A 27,215-nucleotide genomic window follows, 5' to 3' on the forward strand; every position below is an offset into this window, starting at 1 on the left:
TTGTTGATTAAATAACACAAATAGAATTTATCAATAGAAACATGATAAACATCAGTGCTCTGGATTACACAGGAAAATTACAGCTGCAGGCGAACACCGCAAACTCGATGGTCTGGTAACAATCGTGCTTCTGTTGTGTTTGGTGCGCACATTCCACGACACTTCGATATATCTTAAGCCGTCCTGGAAAGCATATCAATATTTATTTTATGAATTTTATCAACTTATCATAGGGTACCTACCAACCGATGGATGCATGGAGTGTGATTCTAAGAACCACTAAGTCCAATTTTGTGTTTGTGTGCTTTACTTTCATTATTCTACTCTTTCCAATATTTAAGGTAGTTTGGTAGGGCGTATTAAAAAAGCATAACATCGAGACCAACTTACATTGCAATCTTTGGATATAAATTTAACGAAGTAGTACGGCGGCAGAAACATTGTGGGGAATAGGAATATCTGTCATTCGCAGAAATATTAATCAAATCGGAATAGCTACTCTTTTATTTAGCAAAATTGCAATCCTAGGTGAAGCCTTAAGATAAAACTCGAGAAGTCTTCTAACTATAGCAAAACCACTGGTATCACTATCTATTTTTAAAGCTTCATTGTTGTGGAGTCTTTCGGGTAAAAGCAAAAACGACCCTAAGTTACCGAGAAAGTTATGGGACAAATCATACACATAAATTGTATATTTGATTCTGCCGTTTCAATAATGAATTAGCACTAGCACCAACAACACCAGAACAGCTCACGAGTAAATCGTTTTAGCGATCCATTCTTCCAGCGTGAAACGAGCTTCATTTCGGTTGCTCAGGTCACGGGCTCGGAAAATGTCTAGTTTTGGCGGCGAAGAAAAAGGACGGTGGTTATTAGCAGGACGTTTCGAAACGATGTGCTTCCTCCTTTCATCGTTCTACTTACCAAACATGGTGCGGATCTTGACGGCGCAAGTGATGAAATCGTCGAACCAAATTTCACCCTCTTTTGAACCGTATCGGTGCATCAGCATGTTTACGATGTGGTTGTTCAGGGTGTATCCTGCGGACTGCAGCGCTGCTCGCAACTCGAACGGACTGATCCGGCCACTCTGATCACTGTCGAACTGTTTGAACACACCTTTCCAACGGGCAATGTCAGCAAGCAGCTTTTGGAACTCAGCAAATCCAAGCTTGCCCGAGCCATCTTCATCCAGCATGGCGACCATCGAGCGGCAAGCGTCCTTCGAGAAACCGACGGATGATGGTTCGGCTGAAAAAAAGGGTGCCATCAACCATCAGTGCTCTGTACTATCAACTTGAGTTCTTAAAAGGTTTCATACCAAGCACAGATGCAACGTTTTCACTTTGCATTAGCTCCGCCTGTTCGCTTGATCCGGTCGCTCCATTTGAGATCGAAACTGTTCTGTTGTCCCCGCCAGCGATGTCCCGGAACAGCTCATGCAGCCTCGCCCACGCGCCGCAGAGAGCTCGATCAAAGCTTGATTGCGGTGTCGCGGTCCGAGTCTCAGAAACTGACGACTTCTCAATGGGGAGAGCGCGCGTTTGGTATGTCCTTGAGATTCCTCGTGAAGCTTTCGCGATATCCTCGCGGAAGCAACGATCAAGTACGAGCTTCAGCTCCATCCAATCCACTTCTCCATCCTCTCCGGCTACTTCGATGAACAGACGCTCCATAGTGGCCCTCTGGGCATCGGTGACGGCCGGTTCGACTTCCTAAAAGGCAACAACAGATCACTGATTAGTGTAGATCCAGCGAACTAGACGAGAGCAAACGTCGTGCAAATGTCTAGCTAGATTTTCGTAGGCTACTCCTCCACAAAAGACACTTACATTCGAAGGCGGTTTTGAAGGAAGACCAACTCCGACCCGTGGTTTAGTGGACGAATCCTTGGGAAACAGTGTTATTTACAAGAATGATGCATGTGCTATAAGATGCTTCATCTACTAAGCTATTGCTAGCCAGGAAGTTCGTTGTACCACCGTTTGCATCAGGCTTATCTGACATGGAGATAGTACTGATGGAAACTGGTTTTCTCACAACATAACCTCACAGCCTACTGAGTAACAACATGCGGGGTGCAGAACTCCAACATGCCTATACTTACCGCCGGTGAGCCAACACTGATCTCATTGTCATTCTCCTGCATGTTGCTGGCACACTCGGAGAACACGCGTATCATGAACTCGCCCTCCTCATTAGGTTCGAACGTCGATGGCAGAATAACGTACGAACCGGGAGGTAATCGATACCGGCACGTTACTTCACGCAGATTGATGAACGTCGACTTCGCCACAGACAGATGCTTGGCGAAGAACTCCCGCGGCAGTGGTTTCCGTTGAAGATCACCCGGATCATCTATGCGATAGATCGCGAACCCGATCGTTAGGCATGCGATGCCTTTGTTCCGCTTCGAACGTCGGTTCTTCTGTATCAGCGACACAATCAGCGTACACATCTGATCGTCATCATCGGCATCGGGATCATCCAACCGGATCACGTACTGCGGGTTGTGCCAGAAGGTGTCCAGATAGTTCCGGCATCCACCAGCCGTGCTTCCCAGCACCCATTCACCTTCGAACGCCGATTGTCTCCAAGCAAACCGACTTTCCTGTAGCGCGATCGGGCAATCAGGGCTGAGGTGGCACATCTCAACACGATCAAAGTATTTCCGGAAGTCCGGATACGAGATCCAGAATTCACCATCCACCTCGAACGTTAGCCCGATCGTGCGTTTAGTGTCCTCCGTGATAAACCGCCACTCGGGGGATTTGTCGCTCCATGCTCCGTTCCATTCGTTTTCGTTGCCCCAAGGGTTTCGGAGACGCAGCAGCTGAATCTTGCCCTTCACTCGGGGTGTCTCGATGTCCACGGCTTGCGCCTTTGTGATGGAGTACGCGTGTCCTTTTATCAAACCCTGCGGGGTTTCTTGTTCCATCTCACCAGCGCCTGCTTCGATGCTGCACGCGAACATCGCGTAATTGTTGCAACCTTTTTCGATCAACTCGAACAGGTTGCTGGGGGCGCCCTGCATCTCGTATCCTTCCGTGAGGCCACCCGTGAAGTCCTCCATGGCTTCACTCGCTGATCCACCTGAGAGCGCCTCGTACGACCCAAACAGCTTCGCATACGCCTTCTCTAGCAGGGCGCTCCAAAACTCATGCTGGGTGGAGGACTTGATGTAGGCGAGCTGTCCGCGAATCGTCGGTAGCCGGTCGTCAACTACTACGTCGTACCACTGGCCAAACCTCCAGAAACGGAAGTGAAATATCCCGGCATAGTCTACACCCTTTCGACCGCCCTGAATTTGATCGTTGTCGTCTGGCACGACGCGACTAAACAGCACCGGGAACGTGGTGAGATTGGCGGCCGCTGCCAACAGCCAGCAGTCGCCCAGTTTTCCCTGCTGGATGTCAAACCGCGAGAACCCATCGGAGTCGAACACCGCATCCTTGCTGATCTCGTGCGGTCGCAACCACTTGTACGCCGACGGTTGACCCGGGATGACTGAAAAGTGCAGCGACGAGTCGTCAGCCGCAAATTCTGGATCCTCAAACAACTTTCCCGAGCGTAGACATTCCATACGGAGCTTGTAGTAGTCCTGAATGTCGGCCGGACGTGTCGGGTCGGGCGTTGGGAAAGCTTTCTACAACGAAATGGGGAAACGTTAATATTTGCCGGCCGGTCTCTCGGAGGTGAACGATTTCGGGGAGTGTCCGGATACGTTCGCGTGACCGTGTCTGCTAATTAATTAGGATATGCCCTAAAGTTCGCTATCCGCTTAGTCCCTTGTGACCGTTTTACGGACAGTCAAGCTTTTGTGCTTTTTGACCTTCGCAGTACTGTTGTTCCTGTTTTCACGGTCGATATCTATACATTTTATGTTAATCCTTGAAGATCCTTGAACTGATCAGTTCATTCAGCTTACAATTTTTGAACTATTTGCATTCAAAAGGAAACTATAAGAAAATTCTCTCTATGTCGTAAACCATCGCATTGTAGCAATGCTGAAACTTCTGCAACTGTTTCGCACGGTTAACTTTCTCTCAGTTAATCCCGAAAACGTGTTCCTGCTTCCAACATTTATCTCAAAGTTGGCCAAAAAAAGCAACCAACTTAGATTAACGCTTGTTGAGTGACCTTGAAATGAAGGTGAAAAGCGTTACATTAATTTGTAGATCCGTTGCTCCCAATTGGCCTTGAACGCGAGTCATTCAGCCATCGCGCGCTATTATCTACCATTTTGCTCTTGAACGACGGTAAATACCTCGCTTATTTCGACAAAGGCAAACGCACGTTCAATAAAACTGCATCCAGCCCGACGACAACAAGGGAATTCGAACTTTCTTTGTGTCGTAGGTCGGTAGCCAAAACTAAAGCTTCCCATCCATTCCCAGACGGCACAATATCGATTTGTCTGTGACGACGTGACGAGCGTCCTTCCTGCCTGCAAAAAAACAGGCAAACAGCTGCTGCTTTACGGCTTTATCGAACTCCGTCCGATAAGCGACGTGAACCACTTGTTGAGCCAAAGGGAATGAAACCCGCATTTCCCTGTTTATGATAAACATGACGGCATAAAAAGCTCACCCAAACAAAAAGAAGAGTAAAACACAACATCGATTTGTTCCGCGTTGAAGTTACAATAAAGCGCTTTGTTCGAGGCAATCGTTGGTGGATTTTCTTTTTTGCATTGGGTTCTAGCGAGCCGAATGACTCAGCTGAACTGTCGCAGTAGGTAGGGATTTTCCGGCGTTAATTTCCTAATTTTTAATCACGTTCCCAACCGTGACATCGAAATTCCCACCTAGAGTTTCCCGTTCTTTTACAGAGCTGATATAAAGCGCAGCATTTGAAATATGTAGTGTAGACAAAAAAAATCCATTGCACTGGCACGATCCTCCCCAACCGGGTTACTGCGTTACTACACAGTTACTAATCAATGTGCCATATTGATTAGCATGATCGTGCTAACTGCGGTTCGTAAAGCTTCGCTGAGATAGTGGCAAGCAATCGATGGTTCTTCATGAATTATAAATGGGGTTTGTTTTGATGAAACATTTTCATAATAGCTCCCATGCGTGAGGCACAACTGAACCAGGGACAAAATGATAATTGTCTTCCATTTCTTGGTCCCATTTGTTCGTACCGGTTGTTTTTTTTTGGGTGATCATTCGCCAAGAGCGTTCGCGAATAAATTTGCGCGCTACGAACAGATCGCAAAAATTGTGATAAGAAACAACTTCACGAAAAAAAAAAAACAAAACCAAACATCCCCATTTAATCGCATCCTCAGCATCCGCGAGTGGCTTTAAATATTTTTTTTTCGCTCGATTGTGTTTCGTGCGGTTTTTTTTCCTTGTGAAAGGGAACGCATTGTACAGAACACACCACGGAAGACCGCGATAAACAAAAAACCAACATAAACCGGTTCCGTAACGTTCTAGCGGCCGCACAAGAGACGGTACCAAATTTCGGCGCCCGCATGTTTCTCACGAAGCCTCGATTTGTTTCTTCTTCATTGCTGCTCTGGTTTTTTTGTTGTTGCTGTTCCGTTCCACCACCATATCACATCCGAGAGCCGGTTAGCATGCTCTTGTTTGTGCTGTAGATTGTGTTCCTGAGGTTTCGTTTCCTACCGGTCACGGTCACCGGTTTTCGGAAGGTTATCCATCGAGGTTGACCATTGGTGGCGCAATGCACCGTTCTAACAACTGCAGCACGATTGAACGGAATTGAACGCATTTTCCGCATGTTTCTGCATGCACCGCTTTTGCACACATGCCCACGGTACACCTGCAGGAAGCTTCTTGCCACTTGCACCAGACCAGAAAACACCGACCGAAAGGGAGGCTAAATTTAAATCAAAAAACCCACAGTTTTTATGCACGGCCCGTTTGTTGTCCCCGTAATGACACGGCACTTGTGCACGCCAATGTCCCGCATCGGACACTCCCGAAATACACCTTCACCACTTCACTTACGCCATTACGATCAAACTCGATCGGAAGGAAGCGCGTCCGGGATTGATGAAGTGTCGGTTTGTGACTCGTCGACGTTATCGTGTAGTGCGTTTGCCGCGATTGTTGGCCGGTTGTGTGCGTTGCCTTCAGCAGTGCCTCATCCGGCCGATTTCCACGCGCGATAACCGGCATCCTAGTGGGGGTGTGCTAGGTTTTCCGTTTATCACCACTGTCACCACCAACACCACTGGAAGTCCTCACACGAGGCAGGTGATTTTTCTTCCCTGCACCAGGATCAAACCACGTGCTGCAGCAACGCTCCCAGCGGATCGCACAAAATCCGCACGGACGATCGTGTCGAATTTTCCGCGCGCGGTTCCTTGCGATCCGGCGTACGTTCGCGAACCGAATGGCGGCCTGCGATTCGTGTGCGCATACTTTTAAGCATTCATCGTTCGGGTGCTTGTGGCGCTCGATCCGACGAACCGACTCGTGGTCGCGGTTGTTTGACGTGTGGCCCCCCACTGGCCACCGGTTTGTCCTGCCCCCCTCCCCCACGGGTCAACGATTTTATGGTGCCCGGGTGGTTCCGTTGTGTATGTGTATTTGCTTGTTTTTTTTTGTATTATATTTTCCCTTTTCGTTTGAACGCACTATCGCGCGGTTCCTGATTAGGCGGCGCTCGTTTGCCACCGATTCTAACCGGCGATTATCTATCCGCGGAAGCCGAACCGCCGAAAAAGTAAACGTGAGTTGCGTATAGATCCGCCGAATGGGTCTCTTTTTTGTGCAAAATAAAAAGAGATGTCACATTCATTTGTACTCGCGGTGGATAAGATTTTTTGTTTCTAATACCTCATATTGGGTGACTTGCCAGGTGGTGGGTTTTCCGTTGAGGGTGGTACAGTCACCACCGGGCTTACCCGGTGCAATTATGGCCCTGAGTATGGGGAAATTTACGATTGACGGAAAACTGGGCCAAACTATTCCATCGATGGCCTGACAGCTACGAATATTAATCCCACAGATATCTAGCTCGATTTTGTTGGAGATGTTTAAGAAAATTCTTTAGTTAATACCACTCTCGATTGGATCGATTTCCTACACTTACTCTAAACTAACACTTGCTTTTGGGTAGGCACCAATTGAAATTAATTATCAATTTAATAAGGCACTCAACAGCCCACACGTTCCTTATCCCATGGTCACTTTGATCGCAATCAATTTTACCGAAAACCAGCTCCTCTTACAAAGACATGCTTTCTGCACAAAATCTTCCCCCGATGCATTGTTGGCTACCGTACAACAACAACAACAAAAAAGACCCGAAACCGAGTGGCGACAGCCGACATGCGACTGTCATAAATTTCGTTCCGTTGTCCTTTCCTTTTGCCAGCAGCCGCTTTCCTTCGTTTCAAGTTCACGGATCATCCTGGCGCCCGACTGGGGGGCTGGTTCGGATGCCAATGAATGGAGCCGACCGTATACGCTGCATCCTGCGGCCGTTGGCGTCGACTCGTTCGTGGGGTTCGCCCCATCTTTGGGTTCGGTTTTGGTTCGTGATTTTTCTTCCATTTTCGCGCCATCTCCATCGCCAGTGGGGTGGCGTTGTTGGTTGACATCGGATTGGCACAAAGGATGGATGGAGACGCCGAAAGGTTTTCATATTTTCAAAGCTAGAAAAGAACGCAAACGGGATAGAACTCATCTGGCGAAATCCGAGGCCAAGAAGTGTGGTGAATTCGACAGAGCAGTTTAGCGAGGAAGACCTCTGGTTGCTTGTTCGCCATACGCTAAATTTAAATAACCCGCTCCCAGCGAACGTTGTCGTTCCTCGTCGATGCGTGTCACTGCGGTTCCGGTGGTGAACACATATGGCCGGTTGGTGGTTTGGGGCTTTGTTTTGTGCGAGTTTTGCGAAGGGAAATTTCACTCGCTTCCGAAAATCGTGTGGCCTGAACCCGAAGGTCAGTATCTTAAATACGGTACGAGCAAACATGTGGCCGATTGCACTGTGTTGACGCGCCACGGGACGCCGGTCGGCTTTCCTGTGCTATCTGTCAAAATCAAGGCCTCTCAGTAGGCGGGGGTGGTGTTGAAATTTTTATCGATAAATCGATAGATAGTTAGCAATGCGCTAGATGAAACCGGTGAAGGAACCGGTGATAGATCGCCGGATGAGCTCACAGTTCGACGCGCTTGACGCGATGGAAGCCCCCACTGAGAGAGAAAATCTACCACCAAAATGGCCAGTCATAATCGCACGTCAATGGCGGATGGGAAGGAGGTATTAGAGGGACGCGAACCAGAACCAGGAGCTCCTTCATGACGCAAATAGAACATTAAAGGCGTGCCGGAAGGAAAACATCAGCAATATAAGTTTCTTTTACGAGTTTTCCTTCGATGGCAGGAGAATATTTTACCTTCGAACGGCTGAAGACGCTCTGGTCGAAAGAAAGTTATTTCAGCAATATTACCAATCATAAAATTTTCTGAAATTTGAATACAATAGGGGAATTGTACGCTTTCATTTATTATATTAAATCTAATATATGCCAGCGTAATGTTTAGCATCGTATTCAAACGCAAACATCTGCATCGATGTGATTCAGCGCACATGCGAGCCTTCCCTTTACGCGATCGCCAATCTGGCTAGAAAAACGCGCACATCTGCTGGCAAATGTGCCAGCAACCGTATGGCGGAGCGTTTCGAGCGCAAAAATAACTCGACCCACGCCCTACAACCCCTCTCCCCATGGGATGTGTCAATGGACGAATTATTTCTAAAAGGGCCCACGGCACAGGGTAGAGCGATAAATTTACTCGCTTCAATGTACCGTACGAGCTAGGCAGTTGATTTTTAAACAATTCGAAATATTTCCCGTCACTCGTACGGGCACGATAAATCGTTGTTCAAAGCCGCGGAAGACACAGCCACAGGGTGTAGGATGAATGTAAATATTTTCTTTCCCCGTGTCGTGTTGTTTTAGTTTTATCCCCACAACACGGCATTCGGTGCGATGACATATGTACTAAGTACCGGAGTAGTGTTTACCCTACCGAAATGTATGCGCAGTGTAATGTAAATGAAAAGTAAATGAATGTAAATGAACATGTAATTGAAACGTAAACGAAATTTAACGCTACTCCCTGACTAACCTTCCTGATCACGTTTTGTCGCCAATTTTTGCATGGAGACGCCTGGTGGTTTGAACGCTAGACGATGTTTTCTATGCACCTTTGCAGGTCGCCATGTCACCATGAACGATTTTACGCACTACGAAAACCTCTCGGTAAATTAGCTGCAGAGTTCATAAATACAACTTTATTGTAACAAAATTAAAACATGAACGACGCTTGAATAACGTGAACATCAAGGTGCGGTTTGGGCGCGTCCAGGTGGCCGCACTTTCGAGCGTGGTAGTATAAATTTTGGGTTAATCGTCTATCAAATTTACCGCGTTTGCGAACGATACGGTTTCGATTAAGTAGCCAAACCGATAGCAGGGTATAACAACGAAACTAGCCTGATCGTGAACGGACTCTTACGCGAGAAGCGCGCGTTTGAAAACTATCCGTAGGTATCCTATAGACGAAGATTTCGATTATAATTTACCAAATGGCCTTTTTATCATTTCGAGGAATTCGCTTCACCCCTTTGCGTTCCGAGTAGGTATTGAGATAATAAACTACACCAGGGTACAGTTGTAGCGCGTTGACGCGCTTTCGAGTACGGTGGTAAAATTTAGGGTTAGTTTTCTATCGATTTCATCACAACGCTACGCTATCGATTAGGTAGCCAAACTGATAGCAAGGTGAAATAACGGACCCGTTGGTGTGAAGCGCGTCTCAGATAAGTTTCATACACATGAAAATTTCGGTGAAAAGTTCCAAAATAGCTTTTATGATTTCGAGGAATTTGATTTGCTCTCTGCGTTACGGGCAGATCTTAAGAGAATAAATTACACCGTCGTACGGTGAGAACAAGCTATCGCCATGATAACCACGAGTTGTGTAAACCAATAATTGTGGTGCTTTTAAATAATAACTTATGCGCTAACAGATAGTTGCCCTGATGCGATTGCAATAGATTCTTTTTTCTTTCGAGCACAGTGGAAGGATAATGTTTCATGTTTTGTTTGTTCGTTAAAGGCGTAGAAAATGCAAAACGGAAGAGACCCTTCGTCAGCGCAGCTTTACGAGTAGAGCGTCTTTTCGACCCATTCGTCCATGCTGAACGTCGCCTGGTTCGAGCCTTCTGTGTCACGCTCACGGAAGATTTCTGTACAAGACGAACGCACGATTATGTTAGGATGGGTTAGGTTAGAAGAAAAACAAGCAGCCACTTACCGATCATGGTTTTGATCTTCACGGCGCACATGATGAAATCATCGAACGGTATCGTACCGCTACGTGAGCCGTACCGGTGCACCAGCGCATTCAGGATGCGATTGTTCAGGTGGTATCCGGCGGAGTTGAGAGCTTCACGCAGCTGGAATGGGCTGAGCCGGCCCGAACCTTCGGTGTCATACAGCTTGAACACGGCCTTCCACTTGGCGATGTCGGTCAACAGCTGCTGGAACTCTTCGAATCCGAGCTTGCCCGTGTGATCCACGTCCAGCATGGCGACCATCGCCCGACAGACGTCCTTCGAGAAGCCCTCCGAGGAGATATTATCTGAGTGTGGGAAAAAAAGGCACCAAGTGGGTGATGGAAAGCAAAAGGATCATGTTAGTTGTGGTGATCTTTACAGCTCGAACGTGCAATCATAAAACTGCAATGGTCAGAAGGGATAGGCAACTATAGGGTTCGATCAGGGATCGTGAAATCACAGTGGATTTGGTGACGATCATGGGCTTAATACTTGTCAAACGATCGTTGCTACTATGTGTGTGCTGGATCATGGATGGTGGCTAGAAATATACGAAGCAAATGTTACGTTGCACGTCGGAGTACTAAATTCCGTAAAACACCTATAGGATGATTGAATAGCTGGAGCAACTGGAGCATAGAAGAAGAAATGTTTTCCTCATACAAGGCTTTTTTGCATACATCAGAGTTTAAAACAGGCTTAGAACTAATCAACGAACTCAAAAACATGCTTAAAATAGTACATTGATCTTGCACATCAATGCAAGATGCTTACCCATGAGTTGGTTTGTTTTTCTTCAATTAAAATTTAACATTGATTTGGTGCGTATTTTGATAACTCATTCCGATATTTCGAATATACACAATTATTTTACTTAAAGATCGTTCATTAAGCTATATTGGTAGTTTCCTAAACCCACGGTAAGCATCTTAGACAGTAACTGGGTAGGAAGAAACTAAACAACAACGCCACATCGAGTGTCATTTTACCTGTTCATTAATGCAGAGCTTTTTGGCAGTGATTATATTTTATCAGAAAACTATCGCCCGCATTGGAATAATTGTTGATAATTCCGAGCATCGCCATAACACGACAATTAAATGAAACAGAAATAAAATGAATGCATTTGAACGAGAATGAAAATATGTTTCGTGAGGGATCAGAAGAGGCAGCAACATATGATCGGGGGTATAGAACTTTGCACCTCTCTTTATAAAGGACTTTATGAAAAGATAAGATTATGATACAGCTGATTAGACTTATGTATATCCTGATTCAATTGAAAACTGTTTACAAATGCTCAAAGGAACCTTAAGTTGGAAAATTATCTAAAAAACAACGATTTATTGCATCGCGCAAATCCGTTTACCACATTGCCCGTGAAGCGTGTTTCAACCACACGAAATCCCACGCATATTACAACCTAAGCGTACCTGGTGTAAGCTAAAATTAGATCAAACTATAAAATAAATACTCCCTACACACCTGCCCTACGGTGTAGATTGAGTAGCGAGAAAAAAATACAGAAATTACACAAAACACACAATACACAAAAGCAGGCCTCCTTTGGCATGGCAGGCAGAAAATGGTTTGGTGCAAGGCACACAGAGAAAAAAAAAACACAAACATAAAAAAAGATCATACGTTTGTGCGCGGTATGCAATAGTTTTGAGCTGAACGTGGAAAAGAGAAATGTTCACACAACATTATAAGATAAGCATTTTGTGTTAGCAAGCCAGCAAAAGAAAGCACACACAACATTGAACAACGCGTGTCTTGACTTAAAATTGCCAATACGTCGCACAGTATCAGCGATAGTCTTCCTTAAGATAGGAAACCAAGATAGGAAGGTATCCTTCCAAGAAATTCGATTGATTTGTGATAAAAACTTAAATTACTAGGAACCAGCACAATATACCTGTCTGACACCCTGATAACAGTACCGATTGGAAGGAAAAACAAGGACGTCACACCTTGTGACTAAGCACTTTTTTTTCGTCTACATACAGTTCATAATCCCTACAGACCTCAACACGAGACAAAGCGCGTTCCCGAATGTCGGAAAATGGGAAATCCGTTCAACCGAAGCAGGGCAAATGCGGACACAACGCGCCCGGAAAACGTATACAGATTGCAATGTACTCTCACCGTGCAGCGCCTGGTTCGTAATGATTTGACTATCCAGCGGGGCGGGACCGGAAGGATGCGGTCCGCGACCACCGCCACCGCCACCATCGCCGTCGCCCGCCCCCAGGATGTTCTTGCAGCACAGGTTCATCAGCATGCCCAGCAGATCTTCGATGCCACCGGGCCCACCGCCTGCCGGGCCGGATTCCGCGTTCTGCTGCGATGCGTACGCCTGCCGGTTCAGCCCATTCAGGGAGGACGTTTTCGGTAGATCTAGAAGCGAGAAGCCCGACAGGATGGCGCAGGGAAAGCAGCGGATGCCGGGGACACGTGCGTCGATTAGGTTGTTCCGGTTTATGTGATCGTTTCGTTTTCCCATCGCCGAGGTCACCGTAGATAACATTTTCCCGCACAAGGGACACGGGGTTTTGGGCGGGTTTCGTGCGTATGGATGTTCCAGGTGCAATACATACACACGTACACACCACAACGAGTAACAGAGATATACCGATGGGTGAGCGGGTTGATAATGGCGTTAAATGTCGGTTGCGAATTCAAAATGGTAGTTAGTTCGATTTTTCAATAGGAACATGAGTAAAATGAGAAAGGAATATATGTTTTTCATATGGTTATAAAAGTGACGAAACAAGTGACGATTAAAAAAGAAAAGAAGGACACAATCATATCATGAGAACCGGACTGGATGGGCTACGAACACAGATTAGTTAGTTTAGCATATGCTCTATCGCTTGCTTTCTAATTTAACGTACAGATTCTGGACAATGATGACAATGTAAAAAGTAAGACCAATTTTGGATTATACAAAGGAGTATGTAGCAGAAGGTCGAGTTTCAAATTAACTATTTCTATTCCAAAAAAACATAAGTTTTTTTAAAGCATGCCCCAGCTCTATCAGTTTAACCGTTATCATAAATTCATAAATTTAAACGCCGTTGTAACAGAGCATAAAAAAGGGTTTTCTAGTTATCTAATCTTATGACTTCTGTAACTAACATGTACTTTTCGAATTTAGAGTAGTTGGATACGTTTGGTTCATTTTGGTCTTGACGTAAAGCTTAGTTGACACTCAGCTTACCGTGACATGCTTTGTTGCTAGTACGTTAGGTAAATGTAACGAATCATGCGAGTCACGCTACTTTAGAAATCAATTATCAATGGACTATCAAAGTGAATACAGCAGCACTACTCAAAAGTAACGACTTCCTTGGGATATCTTTCGATAAGACACATTTTCTATCCAACACCGTTTATAATTGAACGTTGTACTAACACTAACAAATTCACTAATTCATTAGAAACATATGCCACCTGAGTGAAGGATTACTTCATATATAGTACCTGTAATCCAATCGTGTTACTTTGTGCAGCAGGATAAGAGGTACTTCTATACCTTAGCTAATTGAACTGTGAGATAACAAAATTTTGTCTCCTTTTTAGCAGTGGGTGGAATTATTGAATTATCTACCTTTATCAAAGTAACATATTTGTCTCTATTTGTTGGACAATAGCTTTGACAATCGTGCCCGGCAGCACACGATACGCTCCCGTTTACCGGATCAATAACAAATAGTCTCCATGCAAGGAAAACAATATATCCCGCTTAATCTAACGATTGTACCTTTCCGGAACCAAGGAAGTGCGGTGCACTCAGACATCTACTAAGGAGTGTGGAAAAGACAACCCGGTTGGCTGGTGCTCTAGCGAGCACTGAAAACTTACCGTCACGGAAGGAATGATCGAGGATGCGCTTCAACTCGACCCAGTCCACCTCACCGTCCTCGCCGGCTACGTCCAGGAACAGACGCTCCATGGCTTGCCGTTGCGGGGACGGTTGGACATAACCGGGTACATCCGGCGCAATCTACGAGAGAAGAGAAAGAGGATAACACATTAATACATGTCCCTGGAGTCACGCAAGGATATGTGTGGATTGCGCGACAACTTACCCGATCATCGATGTCACCGACACCGACATTCTCGTCATTCTCCATCATACTGTTGGCAGCTTCGGAGAACACGCGGATAATGAATTCTCCTTCCTCGTTCGGCTCGAAGGTGGACGGTACGATCACGTACGTGCCAGGCGGTAGCTTAAACCGGCAGCTCACCTCGCGCAGATTGATAAACGAGGGCGATCGGGCGGCCGACGCGTTGTACTTGAAGAAGTTCATCTTCAGCGGCTTCTGCGCTAAGTCGCGCTCGGTCACGCGGTACACGGCGAAACCGATCGTCAGGCACTCGACTCCCATGTTTCGCCGGGAGCGACGGTTCTTCTGCAGCAGCGCAATGATCACCGTGCAGTTGCCTTCCGCATCGTCCTCGTCCGGATCCTCCAGCCGGATCACATACTGCGGGTTGTGCCAGAACGTGTCGAGGTAATTGCGGCACCCGCCCGCTGTACTGCCGATGGCCCACTCGCCCTCGAACATCGACATCTCCCAGCGTATCTTGCCCCGGTCGTCGCTCAGCGAATCCGGGCTTAAATTGCAAATCTCCATCCGGTCGAAGTACCGCGTAAAATCTCGGTACGACATCCAGAACTCGCCGTCGTGATCGAAGTTCAAACCGAGCTCTTGCTTCTGATCGTCCGGGATGAAGCGCCACTCGGGCGACTTATCGCTCCATGGTCCGTTCCATTCGGCTTCATTGCCCCACGGGTTGCGCAGCCGGATGAGCGGAATTTTACCCGACCGGCCGGGCGTCTCAATGTCCACCAGCTGCAGTTTGGTGATGGAATACGCGTGTCCCCGGATCAGACCTTCGGGCGTTTCCGCCTCCAGCACATTCGGGTCCGCCTCGATACTGCAGCCAAACATCGAATTGCGCTTGAAGCCCTTCTCGATGATCTCATACAGATTCGGTGGCGTTTGGTCCTTCAGGTCGTACATTTCCGCGACACCTCCGGTGAAGTCCTCCATCGCCTCGCACGTGGTACCACCGCGTAGCGATTCGTACGACCCGTGCAGCTTAGCGTACGCCTTCTCGAGCAGCGCACTCCAGAACTCGTTGTTTTCGGAGGATCGCATATAGATCAGCTGCCCCCGGTACGTCGGTAGCCGGTCGTCGATCACCACGTCAACCCACTTGCCGTACTGCCAGAAGCGGAAATGGCACACTCCCGCATACCCGTCCTCGAAGCTGTTATCCTCTGGGACGACGCGCAAGAACATCCGCTGATCCTGCGTTAGGTTAGCGCATGCGGCCAGCAACCAACAATCACCCAGTTCGCCCTGCTGCACGTCGAAGCGCGAAAAGCCTTCGACGAAAAACTCCGGACTGTCACAGATTTCGTGTGGACGCAGCCACTCGTAGTGGCGGTCGGGACGTTTCGAGTACAACAACGAAGCCGACGTGGCCGGGAACTCGGGATCCTCGAACAATGTACCATTATCGAGGCACTGCTGGCGAATTTGATAGAAATCTTGCACATCGGAACTGGAGCGATGTCCACCTCTGCTGTCTCCAAGCTACATTCGGGGGGAAGAATGAAATATAAAATGATTAAATTAGTGCATGTTTAAATGGCGGTAAAACGTCAAACACAGAGATCACATCGAATCGACTTTTCTTAGACATCCTGACCCAGCACACGCGATTCTCATCTCGTTTAGGATGATTGTTTGCTGCAGGAGGTATTTGGGGTAACCGTCGACAATGCACAGGACAGTGAGGACGAATCGTACGAGGACGATTACGATGATGTGCCCTGCAATCAGGGCGATGATGATGATCATGATGATTATAATGAGGATGGTGTGGATGAAAATCGGAGCGGTGCATCGTTTCAACTACCGACACACACTACTGCTGGGTAAACATCGCGCTAGGGCAACATGAACATGGTTGACCTTTTTCCGGCAGTACATCCGGTTTTCTCCCGCTGTGCATACATCGATACCATGTGGAGCAGTAAAAGCTTCGGATGTTACGGCACGCTGGGAGTTTGGTTTACTCCAATCCGGCACTCTCATACAATTAAGGTCAATCTAAGCGGTCTTGAGCGCGAGAAAGAAGGATTTGAAGGTATGTACTGAGCACTTGCGACCGTACCTTGTCAGTTACATCTTTAAACTTGTTTCGCCTTCGTCGTCCGCGGCGACTAAAATGTGGCAAAACCTCCGCAATCTCTTCAACAACACTCTGCAGGGTATCCTTTACTTCAGGGTCCTTTTTGAGCCCGTCGGGAGACAATGCGTCCAATTTTGCATCTCTACCACCGGGAGCAACACATTCCTGCCGGCTGACGACACCAACACGGCAGGATTTATGAATCCTTTCACCTTCGGTAGACATCGTTAGCGCTCGAAGTGTTATCCAATCACTATTCGCCTTCAAAGAACACCCCGGTTGTGGCTCAACGTTTCTCATTGCTGGCGGCAGCCAAACTGACACGCTAGATGGGGGAAAATCACACTTTCTATCAACGGTTCGAAAATGGGCGCCCCGTCGTTTGCCGTTGTCCTCGTAACGGACCGAGCGGCTGTTAATCGAGGTGCAATAATCGATAAGGACTATCTATTGCTAGCTGAGTAACAACTTATGTGCAACAGCAGTCCGAGGAACACGCGGCCGTTGAAGGCAAAATGAACTTCGTGCGAGAAAACTTTGGCAATTAAAAACATTACCGATTAGCAAGGAAAGAATGAAGTTTCTCACGGAGCCTAAACGATGATTTTTTTTTAATTTCATTCATGAAGAAGCGAAGAAAGCTACTTTTAAAAAGCATTAATGTTCACCTCATGCACAGCAGTTCTTATCAATCAAAGAAAACCATTCGTGAAGAACGGGGAAGGAAATTGTCTAAAAATTAGCAAACATTTCAGAAGAACACCTCCGTGTGAGTTGCCTGGGGAAACTATTCCGCCCGTAACTGTAACGCCAGCAGCTGACGGAAATGCGAGGCACGTTGTTTGCAAAGTTTTCGTTTGTTTTCCCCCCGCAATAGCATAGCTAGAGCTAGGAATGCATAACACCCAGCCCAGCCTTCACTCAAATGCATTCTCCTTTTTTTCGGAAGGTCGCCCAACGGAAGGTCCTTCCCTGGCGAATTTGTTGAAAAACATTCCAAGGCGATTCGATTGCGCAGCGCGCGGATTGCATTATGAACGAGAACGAGAACGATATTGCTCGCTGAATGACTGATGTTGTTTCGTAGCCCCGAGTCGTAGCCCTGCACGCTTCATGTTTGGATTCCGAATGGATGCTAATTCGAGCCAATGCTAGCGAGGAACCTGCGCGTGGCGTGGAACGCGGCATGGTTGATCGCACGTTGGACGGGCCCGGTTTTTGTTCATTGTTGCCGTGGGAGAGGAGCGCAGATGTGACCGTCAACCGGTTGCTGCTTATGATGCGCCAATGAACGTGACATTGAACGGTCATCTCGCATCGTGGCTTGGTTCGCGGGCAGCCGGTGCGAGAAGGGGCGACAATCCCACTTACCACTTTCATGTTCTTAATGCTCGGCAGGAAGCGCTTGGTGTCGGATTCCTTCTTCACGAACATCTCGTTGATGACGTTGCCGATGTACTCGGTGGCCGCGCTCGTGATGGCCTGCCCGGCCGCGTCGAACAGTTGCCTTCCGGCCCCGCCCAGGAGGCCCTGCGATGTGGATCGGATTAGAGAGTGTTAGCATTGGCGGGGTAATTTTCGGCGGCTTCGTGGTTGAATCCAGTACCTTAAGCTCGTCCATGGTGGTGCGCTGGTTGGCTGGTAGGTGGTCGGTGGGGGGAGAACTATTCTATCGTGACGTGGCCGGGTTCGGCAGGAATACTGCGTGAGAGGAGGGGCACGGTAATCGATGATTAGTACATCGACGTAATGACACGCTCGTGAGCTATATACATCAACCGTACGATGGGCAACAAGTGTTTCGTGCAATTGTTTCGCAAAGTGTGGCACGTTCTCGCCATTTCAGCAGGGCTTTACAATAATACCCGCAAAATTATAGCAAATCAAATCGACCATCCATCATCGGTATGAAACGAAAGTTCATTTTCGGTCGCGTGCCAGATAAGCTCGCAATCAAATAACACTCAGCTCTTATCGGTAGCAAAACATTGTAAGAGGTCTTTGATTTCAAGGATCGTGAGAAAACGCTTATCAGCAAGATATATAAGACAAACAATTAATACGAAAAAACAGGTACAAAGGAGCCGGTACAGTAATTGATATAGTAGGAGTAATTTAAACATCAATATAGCAATTTTACGTAGCCCCAAACAACCCTTTCATGGCATTTGCGGTATGACTAATCGATTTGAGCGGCAACTATTATAACTCGTGACTAATGTTGATCCCCATCAGCGCTTGATACAGCGCAGCACACCCTTCGGCGTGCTTGCGTAGAGGAATGCGTAGCACAAGGAGGCGTTACCATCGCAACATGCTTCACCGTAACCCGGACCACAGAGTCAGCTGAAACTGAAACATCGATCTGGAGCGGTGTGTAACTGCCCTGCCCAACACCCATGTCAACCTTCACCTCCAGCTACAGAAAGCCCGACCGGGAGGGAGACGATGACCTATTTCCGGTCCCGAAAGCGACTCATCCCACACCCCCCACGCTACAGGAGGGTGAAAATGTGGCCCTTCCATGTCCCTCGCGCATGGCAGTAAAGTTGCTTTTAACGGCTTGGGAGCGGCATAAGAAACGTAAACTGAACCGATCGTCGAAAACACAACACACGACAAACGCTGAGGGCCAGAATCGAGGGAAGATGGCTATAAATAAAATCCACTCTTAAACCAATTTTTACACGCACTGGGACGAACAGAACGAGAACGACCAACGCTTGGGCGTTGGGTAGAAAAATTTGAATTTGTCCCCCATCGAAATCGATTTGCTAGGCACTTTTGCGGGGCGATATTTGGTTTCTAATTTCTTTTCCTGTTGCTCAATTTCTCCGGCTGATTCGAGTTAATGACAGTGATTTGTTTACATCTAGCGCAAAACACATCACAGCATGCGCGCGTATGGAAACAACGCAGCGTTTGCACATTTACAGCGATTACAATGGCCTTAGATGATTCCCTGGGTTTAACGACGACTTTTTTCTGAAGCTAATTGCTAATCGTTGGATACGTTCCAACATTCCACGGCAACTACGACACCGAAGCTGCCGCAAGGGAAGTAGATGACATCATCTTTCGCAATGGGATCAGCATTGGATAGCGAAAAAAAATCCAATGCGGGAGTGAAGAACGTCACCACATGAGCTGGAATCTGATCGCACACACGCTTGGCGAGCCACTATAGCGCACTTTTAGCGCTTTTCCATTCACAACTTCACAGAACTATGCACACTTTTTCACAGAACAATTTGTACTTTTATGTTGTGTTGCAATTTACCTAAGCCAGAACGCACTAGACACGTTTTTTGACAAAAATCACGAAGAGCCCAAACAAACCCCGACTAGCAGCGCTACACGGCAGCTGTCAAATGAGTTTGTTGTTCTACACGACCCCTTAAGGAACCCACAAACGCAAGCAATGTGAGGATGTTGTGAGTGAATATGGTGAGAATTTGTTCATTACCAAAGGTTCAATGCGTAATGTTTTAAAATATAAGGAAAGATAAAAATTTAAATATAAAACATAAAAATAACAATATAAAAAACATAGCATAATTAAGTGATGTTCAAAATGGCAGCCGTGCGATGGCAGCTTATTAACGCTAAAATAAAAAACAACAGGCCCTCAAACCCTTTGTAGATGATACTCTCTTTGAATGACGCGAATGAAATCGGGTAACTCACCTAGTTATGAGACCTTGGGGCATTCGACGCAACTTATGTTTGGACACGGCAGGTAAGTGTTCCCCGAGCGATATTTTTAGCGATATTTAATGTACAGTAAAGTATGCTTATCAAACATAACCTTGAAAATATTATCTGCATTCTCTGTAAAAAATATTCCGGTAATCTTATCACGTATAAGTTAATGAAGTGTTTGAAACATTTCTTACGATTGACGATAAAATTAAACTTACGGTTACGGTTACTTTCAAAAAGATAACATTGGACCACGTGCTAAGATAAGAGATATAAGGTTTGTATCATCTGCGATAGCTTACAACGAACATATTCGATCACGGATGCTGGCAATTGGGTAAATTAAATTTGCATTAGCATTTAACGTGTCCTCGTTTACTCGCAAAATGCAGAATCAATTTATTTGTTGGTGTACTCAGTAGACCCTCACGGCCCATAACTATATTTTCTCGCCGTCGCGCCAATAAATTTGTGCCAAAGCCACAACAAACACGAGCTTCAAAGAACCAACACGCAGTCGGTCACAAAGAGTGGCACGTGTGCAGCGGGAAAAATAATTATTTCCAGATATTGTTTTTGCGGTTCAAATTGCAGAAATTTACGACACGTCGAGCTCCACTCAGGGCGACTCCGAGTTGTAACGGATGAACTGATGCTAAAAATATATCCCTGTCTACTTTTTCGCGCCGCTTCACCGAAACGAAGTCACTTCCTTGAACCAAATATGAATTTCGCGCAGAGACAACAAAGACGCGTGTTCTGGCAAACGTGATCATGTCTGGAGGTTGATCTTGGAGTCATTTAAAAGGTTAGTGCTTTACCCGGTATGGAAACGATTGCCATCGATATTGTTGACAAAAGGTCGATTCGATTGTGATCAAAAACACGCAGCATCACTTTACTTACCGGTGAGAACATTCCCTCCGCGATCGGGATGCTGATAGATTGGAACGGAATTTCCTCGCACGTGGGCGAAGGTTCGCTGTCCCGCAGGAGCACGGAAGGCACGGTTGGAGGCAGGTCCGGCATGGCAAAGTCCGACGGCGATCCAAAACCGGCAAATCCCATCGTAGGATAGGGAACGTAGGTATTTGAAGGCGGATAGCCGGGATCGCTACCCGGCAATGGTGGCATGACGTTCGGGTTAAACCCATACGAGAGTGATTGGCCGGAAATGGACGGATTGAGACTGGAGTATCCCGAGGAAACCGGCGATGGAACGGTTGGCCACTGGGAGGCTGGAGGCGATTGTGCGAACGCGGCCGGATTAATCCACCCGAGCCCGTTTGCGTTCCAGTTCTTCGGGTAATTGTAGTTCTGGTTGTAATACGCCATCGTCGAGGACGATAGGGTTTGCCTTTGCTTATGTCGAAAGGGTTACCTTTTAAGGCAGAAATATGTGTCCCGTCCGGGGCGATCAAGGCCGGTCACCGTGTTAACCTTCGATACGCACTTGAAACCGCGAAACAAAAAACGCACCCGCGAACACGAAACGTCACGACGCGAGACCCGTACACGCGTTTATAAACACACGAGAGCGAGAGAGAGAGAGAGAGAGAGAGCGCGCGCGCGAGAAAAAAAACCACAACACTAACCAGGTTGACTAGATAATATGCTCAACACAGCACGTTTGGCACAACGAACGCGAATGATTTGGCACCGTTAGGGCTATTTTTACACGCAATCCCTAATTACTTGCGCAGCACAGCATCGGATCGATAGTTTCCTAGACCGGAAAGGGTGCAGCATTCACTGAATTCACGGGCTATCACGCAAATTTCACTGCAACTGCGCCGCGTGTTGGCGCTGGTTTATGCTTTGTTTTTCTAGTTCGATGAGCTGTCAGTCAGATGTTTTGGTGCTGGGTTGGCTCCCTTTCGACGAGATGACTCACGCACGTAAACCAAACGAATGGGGTGTGTGCTGTTGGCAACTGTTTTCTTTTGCGAACGCGCTAAACCGCGACCGGGGAATACTTTAGCGCCACAACGGAGAAGCGCTACTGAGCGGACTGCGAGCGAAATTTACCGCGCCGGGTCTATATGAACCGGTTGGCTGAGTGCCGTGGTGAGATACTAAACCCTCACGCTAAGTGTCAGATTGTCGCGGGGTGGCCAACACAAGAAACTTGAAAAGTTCCCCACCGCGGTTACTATGCCCACGCAAAGGTACCCTAGGAGGGATTTTACGCGTATGATAATTTTATGCTGTTTTGCCATTTTGCGACAGTTGCTTCCGTGCTTGTACGCCCACGTGGGGGGAAAACATTGCGTGCTCTCCACAGGTGCAGGAGGATGGACAAATTTAGTTTGAGAAATTCCCGATGTCACCGACCGGTTGGTGGAGGACGTTCTTTCCATCGCTCATCGCTGTGGGTCTGGCCCGAAATTTGGCCGCCTCCGTGAACCGGTTTACAATCTGCACCACGTGACAAGGTTTTCTGTTAACACTCGTCGCGTGGGATGGAACATTGTTGGTAAACTATTCGCATTCCACTCAGTGGTACACTTCACGCACTGCGTGGAGACATAAAACAGATGTTACAGAATTAACGATGCGTTGCTTTTATTTCGATCGTTGACCTTATGACGAATTATAATATACGTTAAATTACATGGAAGCGTAACACAGATGTTTCAGATTTAACAATACATTAGTTTATTTTTATAAACTCATTAAAATATTCGTAATCTAAGAGGTAACATGAGATTCGTTTGAATGGTTAAAAATGTAATAAAATAATACAAAACGTGTTAAGGTTAGCCCCTACACGTCCTTGAGGTCACCGAAATCAATCCTCATCATCGCTGTAGCGAACACTGGTAAGAGGTCCTTCGGCAAAAATCCGTAAAAAAAATTCAGCCTCTTGCCGAGGCTTCCAGGTATGTGGGACCACTACATATCTTCCGACGGGCAGCGAATAACGCGAAACAACTTCGCGGGATGTTTCGAAGTCAGCTTCGCCATTAACTGGTTCAACATTATCAAAGAACCGCTTGGGCAGGGGCCGTTGACCAACGAGCACATGGTCAGGAATCGGAAATACATGGATCCTCATAGGCAAATGATCCGTTCCCGCCGCACGGTGATGCTTCTGCATTAGCCCTACAGTTACGCTAATGCTTGGTTCGCTTGCGTGCTCTTCCGTGTGGGAGTTGTTCGCGAGCAGTTCAATGAAATATTGTGGATTCTTCCAAAAGCTCTTTGCGTCTGATCCTCCTGCAGTTGATCCTCGCTTCCACTCTCCCGTGTGGCATAGCATCTCCCAGGGGAAGTGTGTGTTTTGAAAGCTATCTAAATCCTTGGGGCACTGGTGGCATATACTGATGTCGTCGAAATACGTCACGAAATCCTCGAAACTCATCCAAAACTCGCCATCCTGCCTGACAATGTTCAGCTCACTCATCTTCTCATCGTTTACCAGTATCCACTCGAGGGAGTTATCACTCCAAGCACCGGTCCATTCTCTCTGACCCCAGGGGTTTCGCAAGCAGATAAGCTTCACATCGACCGCGAGACCGTTTCCAAGGTCCAGCATATGCAGCTGTGCATCCAGGCGAGACACCTTCGTCACGGAGTACTCGTGGGAGGATACCAAGTTGACGGACTTCAGTCGATCCTGGGTGTCCTGGTTGATCCCGGTGGTGACCAACGATTTACGGGCCAAACTTCGTTCTAGTATCTCGAACATGTCCGCTGGCTCATCGCCCTTCAACGGGTAGTGTTCTGTGATACCGCCCGACAGATCAACCATGCCCTCACGCCCAGTGCCACCATCGAGGGCTTCGTACGAACCTTGGAGCTTTGCGTACGCCTTCTCCAACAACGCACCCCAGAATTCGTTCTCTACCGAGGAGCTCATGAAGAGTAGCTTGTTATCCTCACTGACAGGCAGACGATCATCGATCACGATCTCCTCCCATCGACCGTACATCCAAAAGCGGAATCGAAATAATCCAGCATACGTATCATCTTCGAACTGGCCATTGTCTGCTGGCACAACACGATCAAACAGCCGCGGATGGGAAGTAAGGCTGGCGCAGGATGCGAGAAACCAGCAATTTCCCAAAGATCCTTGCTGCACGTCAAATCGAGAATATCCCTCGGTCACAAATTTCGGTTCGTCGACGATCTCTCCTGGACGTTTCCATTCAATCACTTGTTGATCTTCGCTTGGCGGCATTGACCGGTAGATCGAGAAGTTGTTGGCCGGAAAATTGGGGTCCTCGTACAACTTGCCTCGCGATAAGCAGTGGGCACGAAGCGCGTTAAAATCGCTACTGTTGCATTCGTTCTACGAAAGAATCGATCAAAACTAGTTATTGTCACGACTTAACCTTGTAGGAAAAAAAAACGCCTTTATCAGCACACTAACCTCCTCGAAACAATCACTATCTGCATCCCAGCTAAATTCATCAGCACTACACAAGTCGTCCTCCGAATCAAACACTTGAATGAAATCCATCGCTGGCCACAATAATCGAAAGGCGCTGTATGCGAAATACCCTTCGCGACGTATCACATTCGACTGCCAAGCCTCCGGAGCGCGGCAAAGGCTTTTTATCCGTAGCCTGTTTAATGATCGCGTTGCGTCTGTATCTAAACCGGTGCATCGGAACGCGGAGATTTGTTTTATGCTTCTCCTGACGTACGCATAAAAATACGTGCTAGGGAAAGTACCGCAACTTGCAAACTCGTTCCGCGCACCTGACTGGCGTTGATCTGTTCTCACGCGATCATGAGTCACTGCGGCAGTAGACGTCTCGTGCGAGGAAAAACCACAGCCACATTCCAGCTTATGCAGCTGACGGGGTTCTGAGAGCGCGTTTTTTTTTATTTGACTGCTCTTATCTTAAAAACAATTTAAAGCAGATAAGCCCATCACTGTGTGTCTGGGGTCCGAAATTTGTCACACTTGTTAAACATATTGCATTCCTCAGGGTGTTATACTTCTTATAAATTACAAGATAGCATGATTAACGATACATTGCTTTATTTCGTTCATTGATATTGTTATAATATTGGTAACATACGGTTATACTGGCAGCATATTAGCTTGAATAAATGATATAGAATAAAACATGCAAAAACAAATCAACGTTAGCGTCCGATTCCATACACCATTGAGAGTTTCGTAATTCCTATTCATTCCTATTCGTTATCGCAATTGCAAGTGTTGACAATTGATCCTTCGGCAAAGATGCGTAGGAAAAATTCGCCTTCCAGCTTTGGCTTCCAGGTGTGCGGGACCACCACGTATCTGCCGGCGGGCAGCGAATATTTTGCGACAACCTCACGCTCGGGTGCGAAACGAGCCCCACCATTGACTGGTGCGACTTCATCAAAGAACTGCTTCGACAGGAGTCGTTGGCGGACGACCACATGATCAGGTATCGGGAAAACGTGGATCCTTATGGGTAAAAATTCTGTTCCCAACTCACGGTTGTGCTTCTGCATAAGCCCTATAATTACTGCAGTGTTTGAATCCACATTTTCATCATCTTGAAGAGAGTTGCTTTTAATGCTGTTAGAGCAATTTGCTGATAGTGTGATGACAAATTGTGGATTCCTCCAGAAGCTGTAAGCGTCTGATCCTCCTGCAGTGGATCCTCGCTTCCATTCACCCGAGTAGCATAGCATCTCCCAGGGGAAGTTTCTGTTCTGGAGCTCGTCTAAATCATTGGGGCACTGGTGGCATATACTGATGTCGTCGAAATACGTCACAAAATCCTCGAAACCCATCCAAAACTCGCCATCCTCTTTGACGATGTTCAGCTCACTTATCTTCTCGTCGTTGACCAGTTTCCACGCGGGAGAACTATCGCTCCAGGGTCCGTTCCATTCCTTGCTTCCCCACGGGTTGCGCAAGCAGATTAGCCTCACGTTAGGTACGAGGCCATGGCCAAGGTTCAGCAGGTTTGCGTCGAAGCGAGACACTTTCGTCACAGAGTACTCGTGGGAGGATACCAAGTTGACGGACTTCAGTCTATCCTGGGTGTCCTGGTTGATCCCGGTGGTGACCAACGATTTACGGGCCAAACTTCGTTCTAGTATCTCGAACATGTTCGCCGGTTCGGCGCCCTTCAATGGGTAGTCCACTGTGATACCACCGGTCAGATCAACCATGCCCTCTAGTCCGGTGCCACTTTTGAGTGATTGGTATGAACCATGGAGCTTCGCGTACGCCTTCTCCAACAACGCAGCCCAGAATTCGTTCTTCGTCGAAGAGCTCATGTAGAGTAGCGTGTTGTCCTCTTTGACAGGCAAACGATCGTCGATCACTACGTCTTCCCAACGACCGTACATCCAGAAGCGGAATCGAAACAATCCAGCATACGTATCATCTTCGAATTGACCATTGTCCGCTGGCACAACACGATCAAACAATCGCTGATGAGAAGTAAGGCTGGCGCAGGATGCGATGAACCAACAATTTCCCAATGATCCTTGTCGCACGTCAAATCGCGAGAATCCCTCGGTCACAAATTTCGGTTCCTCGACGATCTCTCTTGGGCGTTTCCATTCAATCACTTGTTGATCATCGCTTGGCGGCATTGACCGGTAGATCGAGAAGTTGTTGGCCGGAAAATCGGGATCCTCGTACAGCTTGTCCTGCGATAAGCAATAGGCCCTTAGCGCGCTGAAATCGCCACTGATCTACGATGGAATGGATCAAGAATATTTACTGTCCAGCTTCAACAAAATCGGTTTTCTAACACACTAACCTCCTCGAAATTATCACCATCTGTACTACAGTTAAATTCATTGGACTTGCGCGAGTCGTCATTGGAATCGTTCACCTGAATGACATTCATTCTCTCCAACAAACGATAGGCGTTGTATGCGAAATATCTTTCACGACGTGTTACAAAAGACTGCGAAGCTTTCGATGGACGTTGAAGGCTTTTTATACGTAGATTATTTTATGATCGTTTAGCGTCGTTACTTTTAAAAATTGCTCA

At 47.1% G+C, this 27,215-nt stretch overlaps 5 protein-coding genes across 5 annotated transcripts; all 5 read right to left on the minus strand.

Moving 5' to 3' along the window:
* Nucleotides 1–419: 419 nt before the first annotated feature.
* On the minus strand, nt 420–6,155 carry LOC128721636 (calpain-B-like). The gene is made up of 6 exons (XM_053815409.1): nt 5,985–6,155; nt 2,108–3,646; nt 1,833–1,889; nt 1,322–1,715; nt 925–1,251; nt 420–837 (listed from the first exon to the last, which is right to left on the minus strand). Exons 1-6 carry the CDS (start codon nt 6,153–6,155, stop codon nt 752–754), a joined length of 2,574 nt encoding a protein of 857 aa, XP_053671384.1. The 3' UTR covers nt 420–751.
* A 3,106-nt stretch (nt 6,156–9,261) lies between these two features.
* On the minus strand, nt 9,262–18,254 carry LOC128720522 (calpain-A-like). Its single transcript, XM_053814196.1, has 7 exons — nt 18,158–18,254; nt 17,923–18,081; nt 14,430–15,950; nt 14,203–14,344; nt 12,484–12,735; nt 10,314–10,640; nt 9,262–10,245 (listed from the first exon to the last, which is right to left on the minus strand). Exons 1-7 carry the CDS (start codon nt 18,170–18,172, stop codon nt 10,160–10,162), a joined length of 2,502 nt encoding a protein of 833 aa, XP_053670171.1. The 5' UTR covers nt 18,173–18,254; the 3' UTR covers nt 9,262–10,159.
* A 2,316-nt stretch (nt 18,255–20,570) lies between these two features.
* LOC128728374 (MAPK-interacting and spindle-stabilizing protein-like) lies at nt 20,571–21,588 on the minus strand. Its single transcript, XM_053821999.1, has 2 exons — nt 21,160–21,588; nt 20,571–20,579 (listed from the first exon to the last, which is right to left on the minus strand). The coding sequence occupies exons 1-2, from the start codon at nt 21,586–21,588 to the stop codon at nt 20,571–20,573; spliced, it is 438 nt and encodes a 145-aa protein (XP_053677974.1).
* Nucleotides 21,589–23,044: 1,456 nt separating this feature from the next.
* Nucleotides 23,045–24,718, minus strand: LOC128728385 (calpain-A-like). Its single transcript, XM_053822010.1, has 2 exons — nt 24,629–24,718; nt 23,045–24,547 (listed from the first exon to the last, which is right to left on the minus strand). The coding sequence occupies exons 1-2, from the start codon at nt 24,716–24,718 to the stop codon at nt 23,045–23,047; spliced, it is 1,593 nt and encodes a 530-aa protein (XP_053677985.1).
* A 539-nt stretch (nt 24,719–25,257) lies between these two features.
* Nucleotides 25,258–27,068, minus strand: LOC128728396 (calpain-A-like). The gene is made up of 2 exons (XM_053822022.1): nt 26,979–27,068; nt 25,258–26,910 (listed from the first exon to the last, which is right to left on the minus strand). Exons 1-2 carry the CDS (start codon nt 27,066–27,068, stop codon nt 25,405–25,407), a joined length of 1,596 nt encoding a protein of 531 aa, XP_053677997.1. The 3' UTR covers nt 25,258–25,404.
* Between the last annotated feature and the right edge of the window lie 147 nt (nt 27,069–27,215).

Source organism: Anopheles nili, chromosome 2 (assembly GCF_943737925.1).
Source record: "Anopheles nili chromosome 2, idAnoNiliSN_F5_01, whole genome shotgun sequence".
Classification (NCBI taxonomy): Eukaryota; Metazoa; Arthropoda; class Insecta; order Diptera; family Culicidae; genus Anopheles; species Anopheles nili.